Below are 24,426 nucleotides of genomic sequence, written 5' to 3' on the forward strand. Positions count from 1 at the left end.
AGTGGGGAAAAACCTTGAAGATATGGGCACAGGGAAAAAATTCCGCCAACGACTTTTTGATTGGATATAAGGCCCACTCCCAGTCAGATGGGATCCATACCTGACGCTGTGAAAGTGGCCAAAACCCTGAGACAAGACAGGTGATAGATAGGCCTAAGGGAAAACCTATTGATTTGGTAAATGCCATATTGCCATATTTATAGATCAGTGCATCCTTCTAAACCCTCGTCAGAAAGGCTTCTTGTAGTAGATGGTAATTAACCCATAAGTGATCAGTGTGCAAGGAATGAAAGACTTTGGAGTGCTCAGTCCCCAAGGACCAGGGATAGTGCTCAAGGATCTATAAGGAAGAGGAAGTGGGAAGACTGTAAGAGCCAGTTGTGGTGGATGAAGCCAAGGAGATATTCTCCTCTAGAGAACATCAGGACTGACATGCAAGTGGACCGGCAGAGATGGCAGAAGCATATACAGACTTGCACAGGTTCAAGCCTGACGGGGTCCTAGCACACAAGGGCCTATATCTAACCAAGAGGCTATTTGCAGCTGATACCTCTGGCAAAGGGAAAATGAGTTTCCTCCAATCTAGTGTCACTGGGTGTACCAAGCATACTTCAGGCAGGCCCCAGGTATAGCTGACAAACTCAAAATGAACTCTATGTTTTGTTTGACTGTTTTTGTTCTTGTTTTTGCTTTGGTGTGTATGTGTACTTTTTGTTTGTTTTGGCTTTTTTTCTTTTTCTTTTTTTTTTTTAAAGAGAGGTAGAAAGAGAAAGAACATGAAACTGGGTGGGAAAGGAGGTGAAAAAACCTGTTTTAAGAGGTGGGGGAGGGGAGAACATGATCCAAGTATATTGTACAGAAATTGGTGAAAACATTATATAATAAAACACACACTCTGAAATTATTATACATTATGCAAATCTATTATAAATACACACATGCAGATTAGTCTTGGTGGTTACAGGCCTATAGTTCCAACTGGACAGGAGGAGTGTAGATTCAAAGCTTACCGAGGCTATGCAGTGAATTCCAAACTATCCTGGGCATGATAACTCTGCCTTCAGACTCCAGCATCTGCAGAGAATAAGGCCTGTGGCAAAGCTCTTGGAGTAAACACAGGGCAATGATTAGGTTTTTAATTCTTACACGTTGTAGCTCTAAGGATTTTTACAATGAATTTCCTTATAAGCCCCTCACTCTCATGTCTGCGGTCATCCCTGGAATTGCTTCTGCGTAGTCTATGGAAAGAAATAGGGGGCATAGGAAAGGGCAGTGCTGTGTGAGTTAATATGTGTCACAGTGATATGAAACAAGATAATGCGGCAGGTGATATTGATGGCAAATGCTTACATTGAGAACGGAAACAAGTGACTATCAATATTCCCACGGCGTGGAGCTGAGCCTCGTGTGTGCTGTGCTGTGCTGTGCTATGCAGGATTAATTTTTTTCTTTCATGCCAAAATTGGAAACAGATTCCTTTACTCCATGGAAGGAAATGGTCCCATCAGGCTGCTTTGAGACACTCCTCTAGTCAATCTAGGAAATTAACACAACCCTTTACGCTTTCTATTTCTCCCCAGAAATGTCTCCTTCCCCAAAAATTTACAGAGAAGTTTGTAACCCTGACACCATCCCCTGATGCAGTGCTCCCTATGGGATGCCCTCTCTGTGGGACATTCCTCTCCCTTTCCATAGAAATGTCTAACTTTTTCAAGTCTCTTACTTCCAGAGTGTAGTGAGTTGGGAGATGTCAGGTAGAGCCTCTGGGTGCTATAACTACCTGATGATTTCAAACATTACATTAATTTTTATTTTGACAGAAGCCATCTAGGAAAGGCTATGGTAAGCAAGTGAGTTTCCTGGAGATGACACTGTTATTTTCATGGCTGTGATGGGAGCCCTCTGGAGAGGCACAGCCCCGGAGACTTCTTCCCAGGATTGCCTCTCTCTGCTGATGTGCCTTTCCCGCTACTACTACATAGTCTAACTAGTCTTGGGTATCAGCCCACCCTATTGGGCAAATTTCTTGCAGTTTAACATGAAGATGAACATTCATGAATTAATGCTGTTAAGATGAAATAATGACTTTATAGAATTCCCGATTTGATTAAAATATTGTAGGAAGAAAGTTTAAGGAGATGGTTTTTGTTGTTTTGCCAGAAAGATGTAATAAAGTTAAAATCGAGAATAGAATGGGCCCCCTCATAGAAAAATAAGTAAAGGCTGCATAATAAGGAATACAATGAACTTTCATAAATTGCACTAAGAAGAGAAGTAGGTTTGGGACAAACTCATGATCCAGAAAAAACATTCATTCTAGGTCAGGTCTGTCTGGGGATGAGGTCACAGGTGTGCATCATAGCAAAAGGAGGCCATGGGAAACTTGCTTTGAATTTAAAATGAGTTTATAGATTGAAACACTGCTTTGAACTTACTATCAACAGCCTTCTGTAACTTCCTTTTTGTGTAACATTTTATCTATGAGGTAATTTTATAAGGAACTTTTATCCAAGAAGGTATAAAAAAAGCCAGAGAGAAGAAATACAGTGTGGCCGCTGGAGCTCTGCTCCATCCATGAGATGCATTTATGTCTGTCGGCCTATATGTGTGCACACTTAAGAGTTAAAAGAGTTCAGTGTTCCTCGCTGAGTATTCTGGCCTGCCCCAGATAATTTAGTTTTGTTCAGTATTACTTATCTGTAAATCACCTGTCGCTGTTGGTGGGCCTCCAGAGGCTATCTGCACAGCCCAGTCACCAATGCCATACCCCCTTTTGCTGCCTTTCTCAATTTACCCTGAGATCTCAAATCTGGCCTTTGATGTTATTTCTAGATAATTTTCCTACCAATTGACTAGGAAGGACTATCCCAGGCTTGTACAGGAGGTAAACAATGGAATGTAACTCTTCAGCAGTGTAGGTGTCTGACAGTTGCCCTTGGGACTCTTCGGTGCTGACAACATTTTTACTAGTCACCTACACCGATGGGACCCAATCCTAAGGTGGCCACCTCAGTTCCTTGGAATCTTTGGATGAGTCATGTTGGCTGCACAAAGGACTCTTCCATAGTGTAACTAACTGCCTCGAGTCATCCCATATAAGTCACCACAATGGACACCTTGGCTCACCAGGTCACACTTGGACACATTCTTTTCTTTGGCCTGTCCTGCTTTGTCTATGATGAGTAGGCACAGACAATTCTTTATGTCTTCTTTTGGAAAACTGCTTTGCCAGAGGAAAATACAGTAATAACAACAGCTACCGTTTAACGAGCTCTCATTGCCAAGTGTGTTCCAACAGACCTACGCAGTGGACCATTTTATTCCCCATTTTCCAGTTGAGAAACCTCAAGCACACAGAGAGAAACATATTCAAGGCCAGATGCCCCAGGGGCGCAAAGTTCCTGAGGTAGAGACTTATACCCACTCTGCTGCTTCTCTTTCTCTCATAAGATACAGTTTTCACACACACACACACACACACACACACACACACACACACACACACACACACACACACACACGGGGAGCAGGTAGGTTAGGGTCTGGTTAGGTAGCCTTTGGTGGCAAACCTCCTGTTTCAGCTTCGTAAGTGCTGGATTTATACATGGGAGATGGCATGACTGGCTGAAGATTCTCTCTTTTGGCTGGAGATTATTGCTATAGTTGGGATGAGTGGAAGGCTTGGTCCTCAGCTCGGGTATTTCTGAGAGAGGATGAAAACTCAGGGTGTGGAGAACCTAGCTGAAGGGTTGGGTACTTGGAGTATTTCCTTCACAGCCCCTTGCTCTTCCTCTGCTCCTGGTGACCATAAGCCTTTGCTCCATTATGTGCTTTTCCTCCATGATGTTTACCCAGATCCACTTCAGGGTGCAGGGATTGGGGGCCTAGTGACATGGCCCGAATCCTCTAATAATGGAGTCACAGTAAATAACTCATACCTGAGTTATTTAGCTCAGGTATCTTGTCCAGGCAATAAAAAAGCAAACTAACTGTCTTAGTTAGGGTGCTGAGAAGAGACACCATGATGAAGGCAACTCTTATAAAGGGCAACATTTAATTGGGGTTGGCTTACAGTTTCAGGGGTTCAGTCCATTACCATCATGGCAGGAAGCACGGCAGTGTCCAGGCAGGCATGGCGCTGGAGGAGCTGAGTTCTTGTTCCAAAGGCAAACAGGAGGAGACTGGCTTCCAGGCAGCTAGGAGGAGGGTCTCAAAGCCCACCTCTACAGTGAGACACTTCCTCCAGCAAGGCCACACCTACTCCAACAAGGCCACATCTCCTAAAAGTGCTACACCCTGGGCCAAGCATATACAAACCACCGCACAAAACAATACAATTATCTCAGTCATTCTTACCTCAGAGAAACTGAAGAATCTGTTACAGAATTGTAAGGTATGCTTATAATTTGATTGGAATTATATTCCAGTCATTTTGAGAGAACTGGATGACTTCTTAGGATTTTTTTTCTTTTAATTAGGCTTCCATTGCCATGAAGAAAACATTTATCTTACAATAAAATTTCACGGCTTTTATTAATGTTTTATTAGATGTATTTTTAGATAATTTACTTTTGAGCTATTTAAATGGGGTCACTATTTAAATTATGCCTTATATGTCATCACATCAGAGAAATTGAGAGTGCTTATTACATTTTTTTAGAAATGTAACTGAATTTTTCATATTGACTTTATGGAAACATGTGTCTATCCCTTAAGGTTGGGGTATTTATATGAGCTCTCATCTCCATGTGAAATAATAACGTTCTTGCCGGGCATGGTGGTACAAGCCTTTAATCCCAGCGCTTGGGAGGCAGACCTGGTCTACACAGAGAGACCCTGTCTCCAAAAACAACCAAAAAGTTCTTTTCCTTTTTAAGTTTTTGTCTTTGCTCTACTTTCTCTTGTCTTTAAAAACAAGCCTTTTATTTTATTTTTTAAAATTTTCTCCCAGTCGGGCATGGTGGCGCACACTTTTAATCCCAGCACTTTGGAGGCAGAGGCAGGCAGATTTCTGAGTTTGAGGTCAGCCTGGTCTACAAAGTGAGTTCCAGGACAGCCAGAGCTATATAGAGAAACCCTGTCTCGAAAAACAAACAAACAAACAAACAAACAAGATAATTTCTCCCATCTATTACATCCTGACGGCACTTTCCTATCCCTCCACTCTTCCCATCGCCTCCCTCTTCCCCTCTTCCCCAGATCCACTCCTCCACTTCTCTTAAATAAAAAAAAAAAGAAAGAAAAAAGAAAGAAAAGAAAAGAAGAAGAAAAAAAGCAGGCCTCCCAGGGATATCAACTGAACATAGCCTAACAAATTCCAATAAGACTAGGCACAAACACTCACATCAAGGTTGAACGGGGTAACCCAGCAGGAGGAAAGGAGTCCTAAGAGCAGGCAAAAGAGTCAGAGACAGCCCTAGTCCCACTGTTGGGAGTCCCACAAGAACACCCAGCTACACAACCACAATGCAGAGGCCTAGCTCAGATCCATACAGGGTGGGACTGGGACACCAACCCAGCCACAGAACTTTCAACCTACAATTTGTCTTACCTGCGAGATATGCTGGGGTAACAGTGGCTCAAACCCAGTGAGAGTAGTCAACCAGTGACTGGTCCAGCTCCATGCCCACACCATGAGAGGGAAGGAGCCCACACCTGACACTATCTGCATGGCCAGGAACCAGAGGCTGGATAGGCCAGAGACCCAGGATAGAATCAAACATGACTAGGGGGGAAACATCAATGAAATGGTTGCTAATGCTGTTCTGCTGTACTCATAGATCAGGGCCTAGCTCAGCTGTCCTCAGAGAGGCAGCATCCAGCAACGGATGGGAACAGATGCAGAGAACCATAGCCAAACACTAGGCAGAGCCAGGGAACCCTGCAGAAGACGGGGAGGAAGGATTGTAGGAGTCAACAGCCGAGGACACCATGAGGACACATCCACAGGATCATCTAAGAAGGGCTAGAGGGACTCACTGAGGAGCAAGTTATCTTTTTATTCTTTTAACTGATTAAGTTATTTATTTACATTCCCAATCACAGCTTCCCCCTCTCTCCTCTCCATCAAGTCCCTCCCTCTCTCCCTCCCCTCACTCCCCCATCCATTTGAGGGAAAGGGAAAGTCTCCCAGGGATATCAACCAGCCTTGGCATATCAAGTTGCAGTAAGACTAGGTACATCTTCTATTGAGTCTAGACAAGGCAGCTCAGGTAGGGGGAAGGGATCTAAAGGTTGGCAGTGTCATCAGAGGCGGTCCCTGTTCCTGCTGTTAGGGAGATGAAGACCAAGCTGCACATCTGTTACATATGTGCAGAGGGCCTCGGTCTGTCCCATGCATGTCCTCTGGCTGGCAGTTCAGTCTCTATATGGCCCTATGGGCCTAGGTTAGTTGATTCTGTACGTTTTCTTGTGGTGACCTTAACCCCTCTGGCTCTTACAATCCTTCCCCCACCTCTTCCAAAGGGATTCCCTAAGCTCCTTCTAGTGTTTGGCTCTCGGTCTCCCCCTCAGTTTCCATCAGTTGCTGGGTGAAGCCTCTCTGATGACAGATACGCTAGGCTCCTGTCTGCAAGTGTAGCAGAATATCATTAATACTGTCAAGGGTTGGCTCCCTCTTATGGGATGGGTTTCAAGCTTGGCCACTCATTGGTTGGTCCATCCTTCAAAGTCTGCTCCATCTTTTACCCCTGCACATCTGGTAGGCAGGACAAATTGTGGGTCGAAGGTTTTGTGACTGGGTTGGTTTCCAAATCCCTCCATGGTACATCTTGCCTGGTTACAGGAGATGGCCAGCTCAGGCTCCTTATCCAATCCATTGCTAGGAATCTTAGCTAAGGTTACCCTCCAGAGTCCTGGGAGTTTCTATTGTCTTAGATTTCTAGCTCATCCCAGAGATGCCCACCCCCAATATAGTTGTCTCTTCCTTTGTCCTCCCCTCACCTCAACCCTCTTGTTCCCACCCCAACCTCTCTCCCCTCTATCTATCCACCCCTGGTGTCTAACCTATTCTCGTTCTCAGTGAGATTGAAGCATCCCTCCTTCTCCAGCCTTGGGCCTCCTTGTTGTTAGCTTCTATGGGTCTGTGGTTTATACCATGATTATCCTGTACTTTAAGACTAATATCCACTTATAAGTGAGTACAGACCATGTTTGTCTTTCTGGGTCTGGGTTACCTCCCTCAGGATGATGTTTTCTAGTTCCATCCACTTGCCTGCAAATATCATTGATGCGTCATTGATTTTTAATGGCCAAGTAATATGTCCTTGTGTAAATGTGCCATTCTTGTATCCATTCTTCAGCTGAGGGACATCTAGGCTGTTGCCAGTTTCTGGCTATTAGGAAGAAAGCGGCTATGAACAAAATTGAGCAAAGTGTCCTTGTGGGGTGGTGGAGCTTCGTTTGGGTATATGCCCAGGAGTGATATAGCTGGGCCTTAAGGTAAAACTATTCCCAATTTTCTGAGAAACTGCCAGATTGATTTCCAGCGTGGTTGTATACGTTTGCATTCCTAGCGATGGAGGAATGTTCCCTTTGCTCTGCATCCTTGCCAACATGAGCTGTTCCTTGAGGTTTTGATCTTAGTCATTCTGATGCGTAGAAGGTGGAGTCTCAGAGTTGCATTTGATTTGCATTTCCCTGGTGAGTAAGGGTGTTGAACATTTCCTTAAGTGTTTGTCAGACATTAGAGTTTCCTCTATCCAGAATTCTGTTTAGATATGTACCCCATTTTTATTTTTATTTTTTCTTTTTTTAAAAAGATTTATTTATTTATTATATGTAAGTACACTGTAGCTGTCTTCAGATACTCCAGAAGAGGGCGTCAGATCTTGTTAGGGATGGTTATGAGCCACCATGTGGTTGCTGGGATTTGAACTCCGGACCTTCAGAAGAGCAGTTGGGTGCTCTTACCCACTGAGCCATCTCACCAGCCCATACCCCATTTTTCAATCAGGTTATTTGGTTTGTTGATGTCTACTTTTTTGAATATATTTTAGATGTCAGCCCTCTGTCAGATGTAGGGTTGGTGAAGATCTTTTCCAGTTCTGTAGGCTGGTGTTTTGTCCTTTGCCTTATAGAAGTTTTTCAGTCTCATGAGGTCCCATTTGTTACTTATTGATCTTAGTGTCTGAGCTCTTAATGTTTAGTTTAGGAAATTGTCTCCTGTACCAATGCATTCAAAGCTAGTCTCCACTTTTTCTTCAGTTAGATTTAGTGTATCTAGTTTTATGTTGAGGTCTTTGATCCACTTGGAGTTGAGTTTTATGCAGGGTGATAATGTGGTTCTATTTGCAATCTTCTACATGGAGACATCTGGTTAGACCAGCACCACTTGTTAAAGATGCTTTCTTTTCCCCATTGTATAGTTTTGGCTTCTTTGTCAACACTCAAGTGTTCATAGGTGTGTGTATTTAATTCTTGTTCTTCAATTCTATTTCCTTGATTAACCTATCTGCTTTATGCCAGCACCGTGTGGTTTTATTACTATTGCTCTGTAGTACAATTTGAAATCAGGGATGGTGATACCTTCAGAAGTCCTTTTATTACACAGATTGGTTTTAGCTATCTTGGTTTTGTTTGTTTGCTTTTGTTTTTCCATATGAAGTTGAATATTGTTCTTTCAAGGTCTGTAAAGAATTGTGTTGGAATTTTGATGGGAATTTCATTGAAACTGTAGATTGCTTTTGGTAGTGTGGTGGTTTGAACATGCTTGGTCCAGGGATTGGCATTACTAGGAGGTGTGGCCTTGTTGGAGGAAGTGTGTCACTGTGGGGGTGGGCTTTGAGACCCTTCTAGCTACCTGAAAAACAGTCTGCTCCTGGCTTCCTTTGGATAAAGATGGAGAACTCTCAGTTCCTTAATCGCCATGCCTGCCTGGATGCTGCCATGCTCCTGCCACGATGATACTGGGCTGAACCTCTGAACCTGTAAGCTAGCCCTGATTAAATCTTTGCCTTGGTCATGATGTCTCTTCATAGTGATGGAAACCCTAAGACAGGGACTGGGGTATTGCGGTGATAGGCCTGATCATGTTTTTGTTTAGAAGAATGTGGACTTTGGTATTTGGATTTAGAAAGCAGTAAAATGCTTTAAGTGAGGCTTAATGAGCCATCCTAGTAGGAATATGGAAGACACTGGTGCTGAGGCCGATTTGAACTGTGGAGGCCTGGCTCTAGAGGTTTCAGAGGAAAAGACTTTTAGTATGTGGCCTAGAGATGGTTTTTGTAATATTTTGGTGAAGAATGTGGCTGCTTTTTGCCCTTATCTGCCTGAGGCTAAAGTGAACAGACAATATGACCAAGGCAACTTTTATAAAGGCAAACATTTAATTGGGGCTGGCTTATAGTTCATATCGGAAACTCTTTGCTTTAGCTATCATAAAATGTATTTTCTTTAATTGATTACATTTACTATGGATTAAATGCCTGGTGACAGTTTAATTTTCTAAGAAAAGTAAACAGAAAACTCATAGAACCATGACTTTACTACTTCATTTATTTGTGGATAGGGGGGTCTTACTACCTATCCTAGGCTGGCCTTGCTCTGGTGGTCTTCTGTTTCAGTCTCTAGAGGTCTGCAATTGAAGGTGTGTGTGCTTAGAATAATTATGTTTCAAAGAAGTATCCCACTTTGTTGTCGATTCTCTGTGTTCAAGCTCTTGTAATACAACATATTAAATGAGGAGAAGTGTGTCTTTTCACTCGTATGCTAAATGATTTCACTTCTGCACCTCTGTGATTTCAAATTAAAGAGGTTTAGTTATCTCAAAACACCCTAAATCTATTTAAAGTGCCATGGATTACATTTATTTTAAGAAAAAGTCAGAAAATATTTAAATACAATAGTTAGTGATCATACAAAATGAGAAAAGAATTTGCTTTAAGAATGAAGTACCGTAGAGTTCGTAGGCTAATAAAAAGATTCATTCGATTTTTTTTTCTAGGTTTGGTGGCCTACACTTGTAATCCTTGCACTTGGGAGTCTGAGGTAAGAGGATTGCTGTGAGTTCAAGAACAATCTGGCTTATAATGTGAGCTCCAGACTAGCCTGTGCTGTACACCAGTGAGCTCTAGACCAGCCTGTGTTACCCACACAGAAAACCTTGCCTCAAATTTTTTTTTGATTTTATTTTAGAAACAACATAAAAGGCTTAACAGCCTAAATAATCACACATTTTTATACACCACTGGAACCAAAACAAAGCACAGATAAGCCATTCCCACAGGAAACCTAAACAGCATTTGCCACTATCAGACACCAAGTCCCAGGAAAGAGTGTAGTTTATAGACACTGCCATCTAGTGTCCAACTTTAGACCTTACTCTGTAAAATTCCAGTAACTGAAATGAAACTTATTATTTCAAAATGTAGATAGACTCTTGACTGAAATTTGAATTCAGAACCAGAGATCAAGAATTTCTTTCCTCTTCTCCCTTGCCCCTTCCTCCCTCTTCCTCCCTCCCCCTACCTCTTTTCTCTTGTCCCTCCATATTTTGCCCTCCCCTTCTCCTCCTCCCTCCTGCCTTGTAACTTGACCTCCTGCTTTCCTAGAGAAGGGCCTCACTCTGTAGACCAGACCAGCCTCTTGCTATGACATCCCTGCCATAGTCTTACTGATGTTGGGGTTACAGGCGTGCACCACCATGCTTAGCTAAAGACAGAAACCATCAAGGTAATTGAGCCATGTTTTAAAAATTAAGGAAAGAAAACAACAAGTTACTAAAGGTATGTATTTCTATTATGTAGGCTGATGTAGAGAAAATGCCAAATGTCCAGAGTACTTGAGGATGAGCAAATAGATGAAGAATCAATCTTTTACTTTTAACCGTTGTGCGTGTGTGCGTGTGTGTGTGTGTGTGTGTGTGTGTGTGTGTGATGTTTGTGGGCATTTGTTCATGCTGGTGTATATGTATGTTTGTGTAACATGGATGTGGAGGGCAGAGGTTAATGTCAGAGCTTTCCTTAGTCACCGTTCATGCTATCTTTGGAGACAGGGTTTCTTTTTTTTTTTTTTTTTTAAGATTTATTTGTTTATTATATGCAAGTACACTGTAGCTGTCTTCAGACACTCCAGAAGAGGGNNTCAGATCTTGTTANGGATGGTTATGAGCCACCATGTGGTTGCTGGGATTTGAACTCCGGACCTTTGGAAGAGCAGTCGGGTGCTCTTATCCACTGAGCCATCTCACCAGCCCGGAGACAGGGTTTCTTAATGAACTTGGAGCTCATTATTGCTGGCCAGCAAGCTCTAGGAATCCTCCTTCCTCTCTCTGCCTTCACAACACAGAGGTTACTGATATGGAGCTGTGCTTAGCTTCTAAGTTGGCACTGGGGATTTGAACTCAGGTCCTTATGTTTGTGTGGCTAGCACTGTATTGACATTCATTTCCCCAGCACCAGGAATGAAGTCTTTGGAATGATGCAAAAATAGTAGCTAGCTTTGGTCACTTAAGTATTTTGAGTGAGAGGAAAACGACCTCCATGTTAAATGTTCATCACTTTTAAATAATTAGTGTTTGCTGACCTCTAACCATTGTTTGTTAAGCATGCAGTGAGCTTACACAGGAAGGTGCTTGCCTCTCTCAGCGGTCAGCGCTGAGCACACCCATGGCATTGGTGATGAGGTAGTGACCACAAGAGAGGTAAGAGTGGCAGAGGAGGAGCCCACCACTGCCACTCAAGATGCTGGTGCTCACAACCCTCTGCAGAGGCGAGCAGGCTGCTGCAGGATTTGGATGCAGAGTGAGGATGCCCAGAGCAAAACCTGTCTGTGCGTCTGCAGAGCATGCGGGCCAAAGAGAAAAAGAAACAACTGGTGGAGGCTTTTCAGATCGTGAGAGCAAAAGTAATAATCAATCGAATAAAAAGAAATAAATGATAGTGATGCAATTTACTTGGATAATTGTTTAAACCTCTTACTATCAGCACACATACAAGTATTTTAGGGGCGAACTGCTTATTAATGTATCTTCAAAGTGTCCTGCACTTTATTTTCAGTTTGAACTTGGTACAGAACCTGAGCATGTTTGTCACGCTTTTATACTTTTGTGAAAGTGCTCTATTACCTCGAGGTAAGGAGGGCCAAACTGTCTAACACCTTTACTTCTTCTTTTTTTTATGATTAATATATATATATATATATATATATATATATATATATATATATATATAAAGGTATGTGTGTATATAGGTGTGTGTAGATATGCATGTATGTGTGTATATAGGTGTGTATAGATATGCATGTGTGTGTGAATATATGTGTGTGTAGGGGTGTGTGTGAGAGAGAGAGAGAGAGAGAGAGAGAGAGAGAGAGAGAGAGAGAGAGAGAGAGAGAGAGAGAGAGAGAGAGAGAGAATAGAATTTGGTGCCCATGCAGTTCAGAAGAAGGTTCTGGATCTGCTGAAGCTGGTGATACAGGAGATTGTGAGAAGCCTGCAGTGGTGCTAGAAACCAAACTGTGGTCACTTAGGAAAAACAGCTAGCAACCTTATTGGCTGAGTCATCTCTCTAGCCCTGTACTGCCATTAATTAAAGCATGTTGGTTGTGATTTCCTTAGCTGAATTTCCATGCATTTCACACACAACGCCCAGAGGCCCCTGAGCTGGAACTGACCCAAATGCCTCCTCCCTGACCACTAGCTCTTAGGATACCAGAAGGCAGCATGCAAGCTTCCAAAGGAAGGAAGCAACCAATGGTGTTACCCAGCTATGACACCTGTGAACCAGATCAACCACCAGCATGGCTCGATAACCCTAAGGGTAGAGTCACATGCATACCTTGGTAGTAACCAGCAGCTGTCTAGTTGGATGTAAGACCTGATTAACAAGCAGGAAATCATGCCTGATAATGGACATTTTATCAACTTCTCAGAACTAGTGAGTTCATGGATCTTGGAGAAGAAGTGACAACTGCCACTTCTCTGAACCAGCACAATGGCCAGCTATATTCTAAATATTTGTCGCTATGCCCACAGATAAATGTACCCCTCACTTCTCATCTAGGAAACTTCTCTTTGCAACAGACAGGCAGTTACAGAAAATCAAAACCAATCAAAAAGCAGAGTTGTGGAGCTTAGTCCCAGTGGATACATCTACAACACATCTCCTGTGCCTAAGGCTCAGGGGTCCCTCCAGGAGAGATTGAGCAAAGACTGTAAGAGCTGGAGGAACAGGGAGTTTACTGTACCTCCTAGGAACATCGTGTCCAAAGCTACACCCATAAAGTCTCAATAACATGGCTGTTTAACATGAGTTGGACAAGGATGACATCAATGGACTGGCTAATGAGGAAAGGGGGAAAGGTCCAGAGGCCTCAACCCTACACAAAAAACTCTACGCAACTAAGGAGCACGGAGACAGGGAGAAATAGCCTTCCCCAGGGAAGAGCATACCAATTGTCTCTGCAATAAAAAATGGTCAACTCTGAAAACATATATGCAATATTCTACAGACTGAGCAGGTTGTATTTATGTGTTTAAACACACACACACACACACACACACATGTAACAACAATTAATGAAAAATACTACAATATATGGAAGAGTTTGAAGGGAGTGTATTGGTTTAAATATGCATGGTCCAGGGAGTGACGCTATTAGGAGGTGTGGCCTTTTTGGAGTAGGTGTAGCCTTGTTGGAGGAAGTGTCTCACTGTGGAGGTGGGCTTTGAGACCCTCCTCCTAGCTGCCTGGAAGACAGTCTCCTCTTGTTTGCCTTTGGAACAATAACTCTCAATTCCTCCTGCACCATGCCTGCCTGGACACTGCCATGCTTCCTGTCATGATGATAATGGACTGAACCGCTGAAACTGTAAGCCAGTCCCAATCAAATGTTATTGCTTATAAGAGTTGCCTTGGTCATGATGTCTCTTCACAGCAGTAAAACCCTAACTAAGACCGAAGTTGGTACCAGGAGTGGGGGATTGCTGTGATAGGCCTGACCATGCTTTTGTTTGGTGGAATGTGGATTTGGGGACTTTGGATTTGGGAGGCAGTGGAGAGACTAATGGGCCATCCTAGTGGGAATATGAACACCATTGGTGCTCAGGGTGAGTTGAACTATGGGGACAGGGCTTAAGTAGTTTCAGAGAACAATTTCAGTATGCGGCCTAGAGACTATTCTTGTGATATTTTGGTGAAGAATGTGGCTGCTTTTTGCCCTTGTTTGAAGAATCTTCCTGAGGCTAATGCTAGGTGAAGAGAATCAGATTAATCGTGTTGACAAATGAAGTCTCAGAAAAGCCCAGCATGGACTTTGTCCTCTGGTTTACTCTCATAAAGTGTGTTTTGATAAAGCATAGCAAGCTTAAAAAGAAAAAAATACAAAATGTATGATTCAAGTATTAAAGAGGCACCAGAAAGTGAAATGGAGCTAAATCCTGTGTTCAAGGACATTAGACAGATTAAGGGAGTGGTGACCTTGAGGCAAGATCCATCCAGCTAAGCTTATTACTTGTGTTTGCAGTTGAACAAGGAATAGTTATGCCACATTAGGTGCTATTACCTGGTTATTGTCTTCATTTGGACTTTTAATCTGGAATGGACTACAATCCAAAAATTGAGGGAATGCTTGTGATTCAGATCTTGAGGCTGAAAGATACAGGTCTTTGATCTGGGTCTTGAGGAACAGTGGCTATGAAAAGCCTTGGCCCAGGCATGGTGGTCCATGCCTTTAATTGCAGTATTTGGGGTCAGAGTCATGCAGATCTCTTGATTTCAAGTTCAATCTACAGAGCAAGTTTCAGGACAGCCAAGCTTAGGCAGTGAAGAAGTTTGAAAGAAGAAAGCTGATGATAAAATATAGAACAAGTTGATCACGGTCCAGCTCCAGCAAGCAGCAGAACCTGGCAGCTTCAGTCATGTGGCTCTGGCTTTAGAGTCAAGAACAGAAGCGACTACTGGGATAACTGATGCTGGTTTGCTAGAGCTCAGACATCAATGAGTAAGAAGAGACCAGCATTACTGAGGTGAAATTATCTGGGAAGTGTTTTATGAGAGTGTTAAGGAGCTGTGTACCAGAGATAGCCAAGATTGTGCCTCATGCTGCAGCTCTACTTGGTAATGTGTAAGAGTCACCCAAGTAATACTGGTTTTGAAGGCACGAAGGGGTCATGGAGAGCAGAAGCCTGGCACTGTGAGAGACTAGGGAAGGCCACTTCTAACGGTGCAGCCTCAGTTGCAGTTGAAGGCCCAAGACTGAAGGGGTCATGCAAAGAAGTTGAGGCTTAGCACCATGAAGAGAGCCTATGAGAGTCTCCTCCTGCTTTGGAACAAGAAATCTCAGTTCCTCCAGCACCATGCCTGACTGAATTTTGCCATGCTTTCTGCTATGATGATAATGGAGTGAACTTTTGGTGAAGCCTAGTTGCAGCAGAAGACTCCATCAAATTGGAGATGCAAGCACCATGGGATGATGACCAAGAACAGCAGCAGCAGTAAAGTCAACCAGAAGCCAGAGTGCCTCGGAGGGTAGAGCTGGAGAAGGAATGAAGCTCTCTTTTGAGAAGCCCAGAAGATCATCTGTGGATCCCAGACACTGGATCAAGAAGCTGTAACTTTGAAGTTGTCTTGGAGATCCCAAGATCTTAGACATGCCAGAGGTCTGGGATCCCTGCTGAGGAAAGCTGATGACAGGGCATGGGACCAGTCAAAGAGAAAGAAGCGTGTGGCTGCTGAATGCCAAATTTGCTAACAGCAGTCAGCAAGCATGAAAGGAGGAGATCTAAAGAACTCTTTGACGTTGGTCATGGAGACTTGAAGGTTGGAGTTTGACCAGCTGGTTTTTGGTCTTGCTTTGATCCCGTATTTCCTCACTGTGATACTTTGGAATGGTCATATATGTCCTGTGCTTTGATATGTTGGAAGTATATGATCTGCTTTTTTAAAATTTTGATTTTATAGAGGATTAGAGTTAAAATACTGCATGAACCTCAGAAAAGACTTTGAACTTTGGACTTTTTAGACATTGATAAGACTGTGATAGTCTATGGGGATTTTGAAGTTGGACTAAATATACTTTGCATTATTCTATAGGTAGGTGGGGTGCCCTAGACTCCTGTGTTTGAAAAAGCCTATGGGTGCCAGGGAGTGGAATGCGGTGGTTTGAATATGCTTGTCCCAGGGAGGAGCACTATTAGGAGGTGTGGCCTTGCTGGAGGAAGAGTGTCACTGTCAGGGTAGGCTTTGAGATGCCCCTCCTAGCTGTCTGGAAGATAGTCTCCTCCTGCTTGCCTTTGGAACAAGAACTCTCAGTTCCTCTAGCACCATGCCTGACTGAATTCTGCCATACTTTCTGCTATGATGATAATGGAGTGAACTTCTGAACCTGTCAGACAGCTCTAATTAAAATATTATCTAATTAAAATATAAGACACCTTGGTCACGGTGTCTCTTCTCAGCAGTGAAGCCCTAAGACAGGGAGTAAAGAGAAAAGGAGGAAATGATATCTTATAATCTCAACAAATAAATGATTAAAACCAGAACAACACCCCCCAGGTATACTTATTTTCATTATTTTAAATTGTGTATTTATGTGATGTGTGTGTCTGTGGGTGTAGGTATGCATAGAAGAAGGTGCTGGGTCCTCTGGAGGAGTTAGCTATAGATGGCTGTTAGCTGCCTGGTGTGGATGCTAAGACCTTGGAGCCTCTGGAAGAGCAGCAAGGGCTCTTAACCGCAGAGCCATCTGATGATTTCTTATTGTCTTCTGGGATTCTATCTAGATCATCACCTTCCTTTTTCTTTATTTTATTTTTTTGGTTTTGTCTCTGTAGCCTTCTCTGGAGTGTGCTGACTCCTGAGGTTTCCAGTGTTTCTGATGGCCTTGAGAATCCTGAGGACTGTTTGTTAGGGATTGTGTAGCTTAGCCTACTATTTGGAATATGATTTATTATTATATATTGTATTAATAGTGTAATGATAATTCTGAAAACATGATCTGATCACAGAGGAGGAAATCACAGAGGCTAAGCATCCTTTACTGTATGAAAGCTATTTATCAGCGATCTCATTGTTCACTTGCCCTGGCTCCAGTGCACTCTGCCTGTTTAGTCACAGTTGCCATTTCCTGCTTCGCTTCTATAACACACTCTATGGGGGAAGCTCACACAGCCCACAGTAAGGGTCAGAGGGCTGTGCTGCTGCTCCTTCAGAGGCTCTAAACATCAACTATTTAGAATTCTGCACAGGAGTTTTCCTCTTTCTCCATTAACTCCTTCAGCCTCTTCCGGGGATCAGCAGACTCACAGATACTTGTTTTATTACATTCCAGCATCACAGTATTTGCTGCTCAAATGTTTTCAACTTTGGTCACTGGAGCTCTCTCAGTTGGCACCTGTGTTCCTTAGACAGATCCTTGTAAGATGGTTGTACTCGATGGTTTTGTGTATCAACTTGACATGGGCTGGGTTATCACAGAGAGGAGAGCTTCAGTTGGGGAAGTGCCTCCATGTGACCCAGCTGTGGGGCATTTTCTCAGTTAGTGATCAAAAGGGGAGGGCCCATGGTGGGTGGTGCCATCCCTGGGCTGGTAGTCCTCCTGGGTTCTATAAGAAAGCAGGCTGAGCAAGCCAGGAGAAGCAAGCCAGTCAGTAACATCCCTCCATGGCCTCTGCATCAGCTCCTGCTTTCTGACCTGCTTGAGTTCCAGTCCTGACTTCCTTTGGTGATGAAAAGCAGTATGGAAGTGTGAGCTGAATAAAACATTTCCTCCCCAACTGCTTCTTGGTCATGATGTTTTGTGAAGGAATAGAAACCCTAAGATAATGGTGGATGCATTGATGTAAACATTCTTCTCTTCCCTTCTCCCATGCCTTCTCTTTCTTCCTTCCTGACAATGTTTCATGTACCCTAGGCTGACTTAAAACTCACCATTTAGCTAAGAATGACTTTGAATTTCTGATTCTCCTGCCTCCCCATCCTTTGTGCTGAGATTATGCCCCCCCAACCCACATAACACCCAGTTTACAAAGTACTGGGATTGAACTTAGGGCTAGTTGAACAGTCTGCCCACTGAACTCTATCCCCAGTCCTGCATTGTCTTCTTTTCTAAGTAAAATATGCTCTAGTTCAGCTTATATGGCTTCCTCCATATTCCCGGAACAAGCCATTTCCTCATGGAGCCCTGGATCTTTTTATTGGAGACAACACGGGAAAGCATCTCCTTGTTTGTGACATGGTGGCACTGGAAATCCAAGATCTTAGAGGTAGGCATGTGTCCTGGTGGGTGCTACTTCTCCCGAGCCCCTGTCAGCGGACAGACAGAAGGACAGACAGAAGAGATGTATTTGCATACAATGCTGCACAAAATACTTCAGTTTCCTCTCACCTTGCCTGAGTTTCAGTTTCTCTCCAGTGTCATCCACCTCTTTACTTACTGATCAGTTTCATCACACTAACATCACAACATGAGAACTGTTATCTGGTACGCCTGTGGTGAGTGGCTTGATCACCCAGCTCCATCTGTCTCAGCTTTGTTTCTTAAGATAAGGTCTTACTGTGTAACCAGGGCAAGCCTGGAACTTAATAGAGAGTAAGTTACATTGTTTAGGGAAGTACATTGAAATGGTAGAATTTAAGATTTAAAATGACCGTTATTACTATAAAGGGGCAAACAAAACAAGAAACGCCCATAATGATTTTTAAAAGCAACTTTTGTTTCTACGTAGAGAAGGTAGCAGAAACGGGATGCACTTTCATCTGACACAGCTAGGAAAACCCAACAAAGGTAGGAGACAGTTTTCCGAATGTGGGTAGCAGGCAGGGCGGAGCAGTAATATCAGAGAGTGAACACCCATTAGACGCTGCTTTTGTTAAAAGGAATGGTCTTCTCCCTGGGCTTACAGGGTCACTAAATGCAAGATGAAAGCTTAGCCTACCTGGTTTCACTTTGTGTCTGTCTCCTTTACTGTTTAGCCTGTTTAATTTCTGCCTGTAGCTCTGTCAATCACTCCAGGAATGTCCATCTAACCCCTTTGAGATCTAATCTATATCATTTTCCTTCAAGGCTCAAGGGACAAAGGTTAGGAGCCACTGTCCTAATCCTGAAGTCATCTAGGGTGGAACAGTAGTGCATCAAAGAATAGGCCACATCCCACATGCAAGAGAATTATCTACGATGGGTAAGCACTCCCCTGGAGCCAGAGGAATCTTCTTATGGGTACCAGATTGTTCCCTTCGGGCAAGGAGAACTGACTCTGATCCCCTGGCAGAACCAGAATTGAGATAATGATCACCTAAGCCACACTCTCCTCCCCTGCCTCCAACTTAAAGCTGTACTTAACCAATTCCCCCTCTACTTAAACTTAAAGCGCATATCCACTGCCTTAACGATAAAATGTGAGGTCACCATAACCATTTATATATTCCACTCCCCCAGCATGCCACACTGACTTAATCTCCATTGCTTTTTCAGCATTACTTAAATTGGTGTATTGTAGCAGGTGATTCCCTGCTGGGCCTGTAGGAACCAATGACTTTCTTCAAAACTCCAGTAACAATGGGAACTTAAACTAAGTCCTGGCCCCAGTCTATTAGCTGTCCTGACCATTGTCCAGGGAGGCGGAGCCAGGGCAGAGATCAACTTTATCTGAACTAAAGAGAACTATAAGGTAGAACAGCAGCGTTGGAGGGAGAGAGACTCGAAAAGTGAGCTCCAGAAATTGTAAAGTTAACCTGGGCAAGAGCAAGGGGAAGGAGCCCAATCCAGTCAGAGAAATGCCACTTAAAAATGTCCAAGGAGAAATGACAAATTTGTACTCTTACCTGTCCACGTGAGAAAACCTTGGCATCGTTGACATACTCACAGGGGGTTCTGAGTAACTGAGAAGAAGTATGGTCAGGGAAATTTATAAGCACAAAGAAAAACTTCCTCTCAGGCGTCCCTTTAGTTAAGAAGGAAACTATGGCAAAACCTCTCTTGGAAGAGGTTTTTGTAACATGGATTTAAGATGGCATTAGGAAGCAGGATTCAACAGTGTTCAAACTACTGCCCAGGACACGGGTTTGAGTCACTTCCTGCTATAGAGATATGTGTAATGACCACAATGATTTGACAGTTATATTATGCTTGGTGGCTCGACTTAGTTATCAGGAATTCATCTGGCTCTAGCTTTTTGGACACCCGGATGGTGCACCATCATACGGTTGGAAAAGCACTGCTACACATCAAAGTAAAAAGTTGGTTCAACAGCATCTCTCAAGGGTAGTTTGTTCTTAAATTATGTTTATAAACACCGGGACTTAAACACACTCGGTAGTCCCTTTTATTTTGTGGCTGTCCCTTTAGTCTTCTCATTGTGGCCTTTTGGATGTGCAAAAGCTTCAACAGAATTTAGAATTAAGGACTAACTTACAATCAATAAGTACTCCCATGGCTCAAGTTGTATCTATACACCATTTCCCTTGAACAGGAATGAGGGCTCTCTGAGAAATAGCTGGCTCCAGGTGGCACTCCCTCCCCCTTAGTCTGAATATCTTTTAAAAGAAAACAATTATTTTTTTAGGTGCATACAAAAGAATAGGTTTCTTTATGACATTTTCATAAATATATGCCACTGGCCTTTGCCTACATTTTCTTGTTTATCATTGTCCTTATTTGTAGTCTTATTTTTGTGACTGTTATTAGCAGAATTTAGAATTGTATTGAAATTCATTCCTATATTCTCTTAGATTAAGAATCCCTTAGATAGAGCTAAAGGATGGTGCATGCCTTTAATTCCAGAACTCAGGAGTCAGAGGCAGGTGAATCTCTGAGTTCGAGGCCAGCCTGGTCTACAGAGTGAACTTCAGGACAGCCAGGGCTATACAGAGACACCCTGACTCAAGAACACAAAAACGAACAAATCAGAAGGAAAGGAAGGAAGGAAGGAAGGAAGGAAGAGAGGGAGGGAGGGAGGGAGGGAAGAAGGAAGGAAGGAAGGAAGGAAGAAAGAAAGAAGGAAAGAAAGAAAGACAAAATAAGCAAGTAACCAAGGTATTTTAAACGTGGAGGAATAAGATCTGATTTGCATTTTAGAAGTACCTGTCTGACACTATTGAGAACAGAGAGGTTGGCAGGGGAGTGACAGGCAATAATATTGTGTGCATCTCTGTGTGTGTGTGTGTGTGTGTGTGTGTATCTGTGCAATGACGACTCCTGTTAGACGTGGAGGAGGCAGATTAATTTGAGACCATGTCAGTGGAGCAAATAGGGACAGACTTGCTAGCAATAGTCTAGGCAAGCAAGCCTCAAGTGTTGATAATTGGTAGGTGTGTGTGTGTGTGTGTGTTATCACTGGCAGTCATCAGTAGCGGAGTAAGCAGCTAAATTTTGTGAGACTGTGGATGGTTGTAGTTATGGTTATGGTGAGATTAAAGTTATGGGGATGAGCACGAAGGGTTATAACCCCTCTCCCTCCCAGTCTCATTCTTTTATGAACAGATCTTGGAATATATGTGGTTGAAAATGCCCTTTATAGGTGAGCATTCCGCCTTGCTTACCAGGGAACTTGGATTTCAGTCCTCTATGAGTAGCAAATACTAGAGAAGCCCCTTTGTGGCTAGTCAGGGGCAACAAACCCTGCATAGAAATTTCCTGATAGAAAGTGGCTCGCCAAGTGGGAAAGGAGTCACCTTACAAATACTTTCTAATCCTTGATGAGATACAGTTGATGTCAAAAACATTGTGCACTGAGTGGGATTGCAAAGTGATGAGCAACATGCAAACGTGAATTCACTGAAGTAATTCTACTTTTTGCAGGGCTGGGAAACATTTTTTCGAAGTCGGCCTAGTTGACAAGGGCACAAATCGAGCCTGTGGAAGCCACAGGCTGGGTTAGCGGAAGAAAAGCTAGAGAGCAGCAGGAGCCCACGTCAGCTTCTTCCTCTACTAGTCTCAGCTCTAGGGAGCATCTCCCACGCCCAGCTCTGCAGGCGGTGCTCCGGCTCGCTCACTGCGCGTGCTCAGCATCTGGAGGCTGTCTCCAACAAACCCTCAGGCCACGCCCCTCCTCCTGGGTCAAGGCGGAGCTTCAAGCGTCCCTCCTGGTGATTGGATGGTGAGGTCTCGACCCCGCGCCTCCCGCTTCACTCCGCCCTCCACGCCGCTCAGACGCCCGGCTCTAGCGGACGCAATCACTAGCTGGAGCGCACGTCAGCGCGCGCCGGAGCCCCGGGGTGCAGGCCCCGCCCCTTCTCCCTGCTCCGCCCCGCCCCTCGGCCTCTCTCTCTCAGTGCTCGGCCCCGGGGCTCTCAGCAGCAGGGCATCCGCGCTCCGCGGCCATGGAGATTCCTGGGAGTCTGTGCAAGAAAGTCAAGCTGAGCAATAACGCGCAGAACTGGGTGAGTGGTGGCCGCAGGCCGGAGCGCGAGGAACGTGGGCGGCTGTGGGAGCTGCGGGCTGCCGGTGCATCCTGCGGGAGCCGGGGGCGGGGACCCGGGCGGCGGCGGCCGGTGAAGGCGAGTCCAGGCCCGGAGCTGTCCCCTAGGCTGGCGAGGCGGGGGGCTGCGGCGGAGGCAGACGAAGGCGCCTCTGCACGTTCCGGGTGTGCTTGGCCCAGGTTTGGGTCAGTCTCCGAGTCTTTACATTTCTGAGTTGCAGTGTGCTGAGAGAATAACAATGTGGCCATTCATGGATCGGGACTGCAGGACTGAGGTTCTTTGTGTCTCTGTTTTAAATTGGAATGTCTGACACAGACATACTTTTAAAGACTCGATTCCTGGTGACAGTTAGGTGTGGGAAGATTAATAGTTTCTAACACTGAGCAGCGAGTGCCAGTTGGCTTCATTGGCCAAGTACTGTGGCTTCTTCAGAGGGTCGTTTCCTTCTGCAGTTTATTCATTGGTGACGGCAGCTAAGATGGTAAGCGCGAAGCTGGAGACCATCCAACTTTGGAGGCTGCAAAGGCCCTGGTTTCAGGATTAGATGGATTTTTTTTTTCATTCCGCAGGTAACAGGATCATGAAGTTTAATTACAGTCTTGTAAATCATCACCTGCCCTTGGCGAGTCAGGAGAAAGTTAAAAAAAAAAAATGTTGTTTCAGGCTAATGTTCTTTTGAAGTCATTGACTTGTCATGTCTGCTGTCAGATTCAAGAATTCTCGCTGTCTTCTTTCATCCTTTACCTTAACTTCTTAGAAGGTGAGAGGGACATGAGATAAAAGGGAGATTAGGAGGGTGGAAGGGACAGACTCCTGGGGTGGGCTCCAGTCCCTGCCTTGGGCCTTGCCCTTTGTTAGTTGGATGATCTTGAGAACAGTCACTCCACTCTGAATCTCAGGTGCTTGGAGGGTGTAACCGTGTGTCCTCCTCAGGATTGTCTTTCTGAGTAGAGAAGCTAGTGAAGGTGAAAGAGCAATGAGACTTTATGGCTAGGGAGGCAAGTTGACTTACTTGGAGCATTTTAAAGACGTTTCAGTAATACTGTCTGTCTATAAGTCACTTATTTAAAAATCATTTTATTATTTTATGAGTCTGAGTGTTTTGCCTGTGTGTATGTGTATGCACCATGTGTGTGCCTAGTGTTCCAGAGGGGTGTGTTGGATCCCCTTCGGGCTGCAGTTACAGGTAGTTGTGAGCCACCATTGTGTGTGTTCTGGGGATCCTCTGTAAGAGCGAGTGCTCTCCACTGCTGAGCCAACTCTTCTGCTGCCCTAACTCATTTAGATATTGCATTATTTGCTATGTAGAGATCCATACTTGACAGCTATAAAAAACCGTGGGGTTCAGGGCTTGCTTTGCAGTTGCCCATGGCAACTGATTGTAAGGGCATATGTTTTTATGGGCCACAGTGAGTAGCCTAAGATAGGAGTTTTATTGCAGTTTAGAGGCAAGGCTAGTTTGGCCCCAGGGGTTTTTATGAGTTTTTGGAGAACCTCATATTTCTGAAGTGGGTGGAGCCATTACATCCCTGAGTGGAGACTTGTTTGACTACTGAAGGGAGTTTTTGTTGGGGAGCAGAGATAAAGATGGGGTGGAGCAGGGTTGTGTAATGTAAATGTTTGGCTAAAGAGTTAGGGTGATTTTTCTAGGAGATTTGGAATGGAGCTAGAATTTTTAAATTTTCTGAACTTTTCTTTTTTTCCAGTCTCTAAAAGAATGACCTCCCCTAACACACTTAGCTCATCCGATGGGTGTGAGTGTTAAAAAAATCTATGCACTATTAATGTTAATGTTCTCGTTTCATAAAACGAGCAATCCAGGAAGACTGGTTTGCAGAGGAAATGCAGGCATCGACTGTGCCATCGTGAGGATTAAGTTGGCAGACTAGAAGCCTGGTTGACATAGCCACACCGTTTAAGTGTTCTTGTGGTCCAATCCAGTGTGAACAATTGAATGGCTAGCTAAAAGCAGCAAAGAATGGACAGGGAAGACCAGACTAGACTGAGGCGATGACCAGGAGAGAGACATTAAAAGATGGTCCTGAGTTTTGATCTGAGAAGTTGGGAGATA

At 44.0% G+C, this 24,426-nt stretch overlaps 1 protein-coding gene across 2 annotated transcripts in view; it reads left to right on the forward strand.

Moving 5' to 3' along the window:
- Papss1 (3'-phosphoadenosine 5'-phosphosulfate synthase 1) overlaps window positions 1-24,426 on the forward strand; it is a 133,864-nt gene that overhangs the window by 35,187 nt on the left and 74,251 nt on the right. The window contains exon 2 of one of the 2 annotated variants that reach the window (XM_021195245.2): window positions 21,736-22,316. In XM_021195245.2, the coding sequence (XP_021050904.1) occupies window positions 22,257-22,316 (60 nt within the window). In that variant the 5' untranslated portion in view covers window positions 21,736-22,256. Of the gene's footprint in view, window positions 1-21,735; window positions 22,317-23,045; window positions 23,116-24,426 lie in introns of those variants that run through there. The other variant, XM_029537362.1, reaches the window with a different exon arrangement.

Source organism: Mus pahari, chromosome 4 (assembly GCF_900095145.1).
Source record: "Mus pahari chromosome 4, PAHARI_EIJ_v1.1, whole genome shotgun sequence".
NCBI lineage: Eukaryota > Metazoa > Chordata > Mammalia > Rodentia > Muridae > Mus > Mus pahari.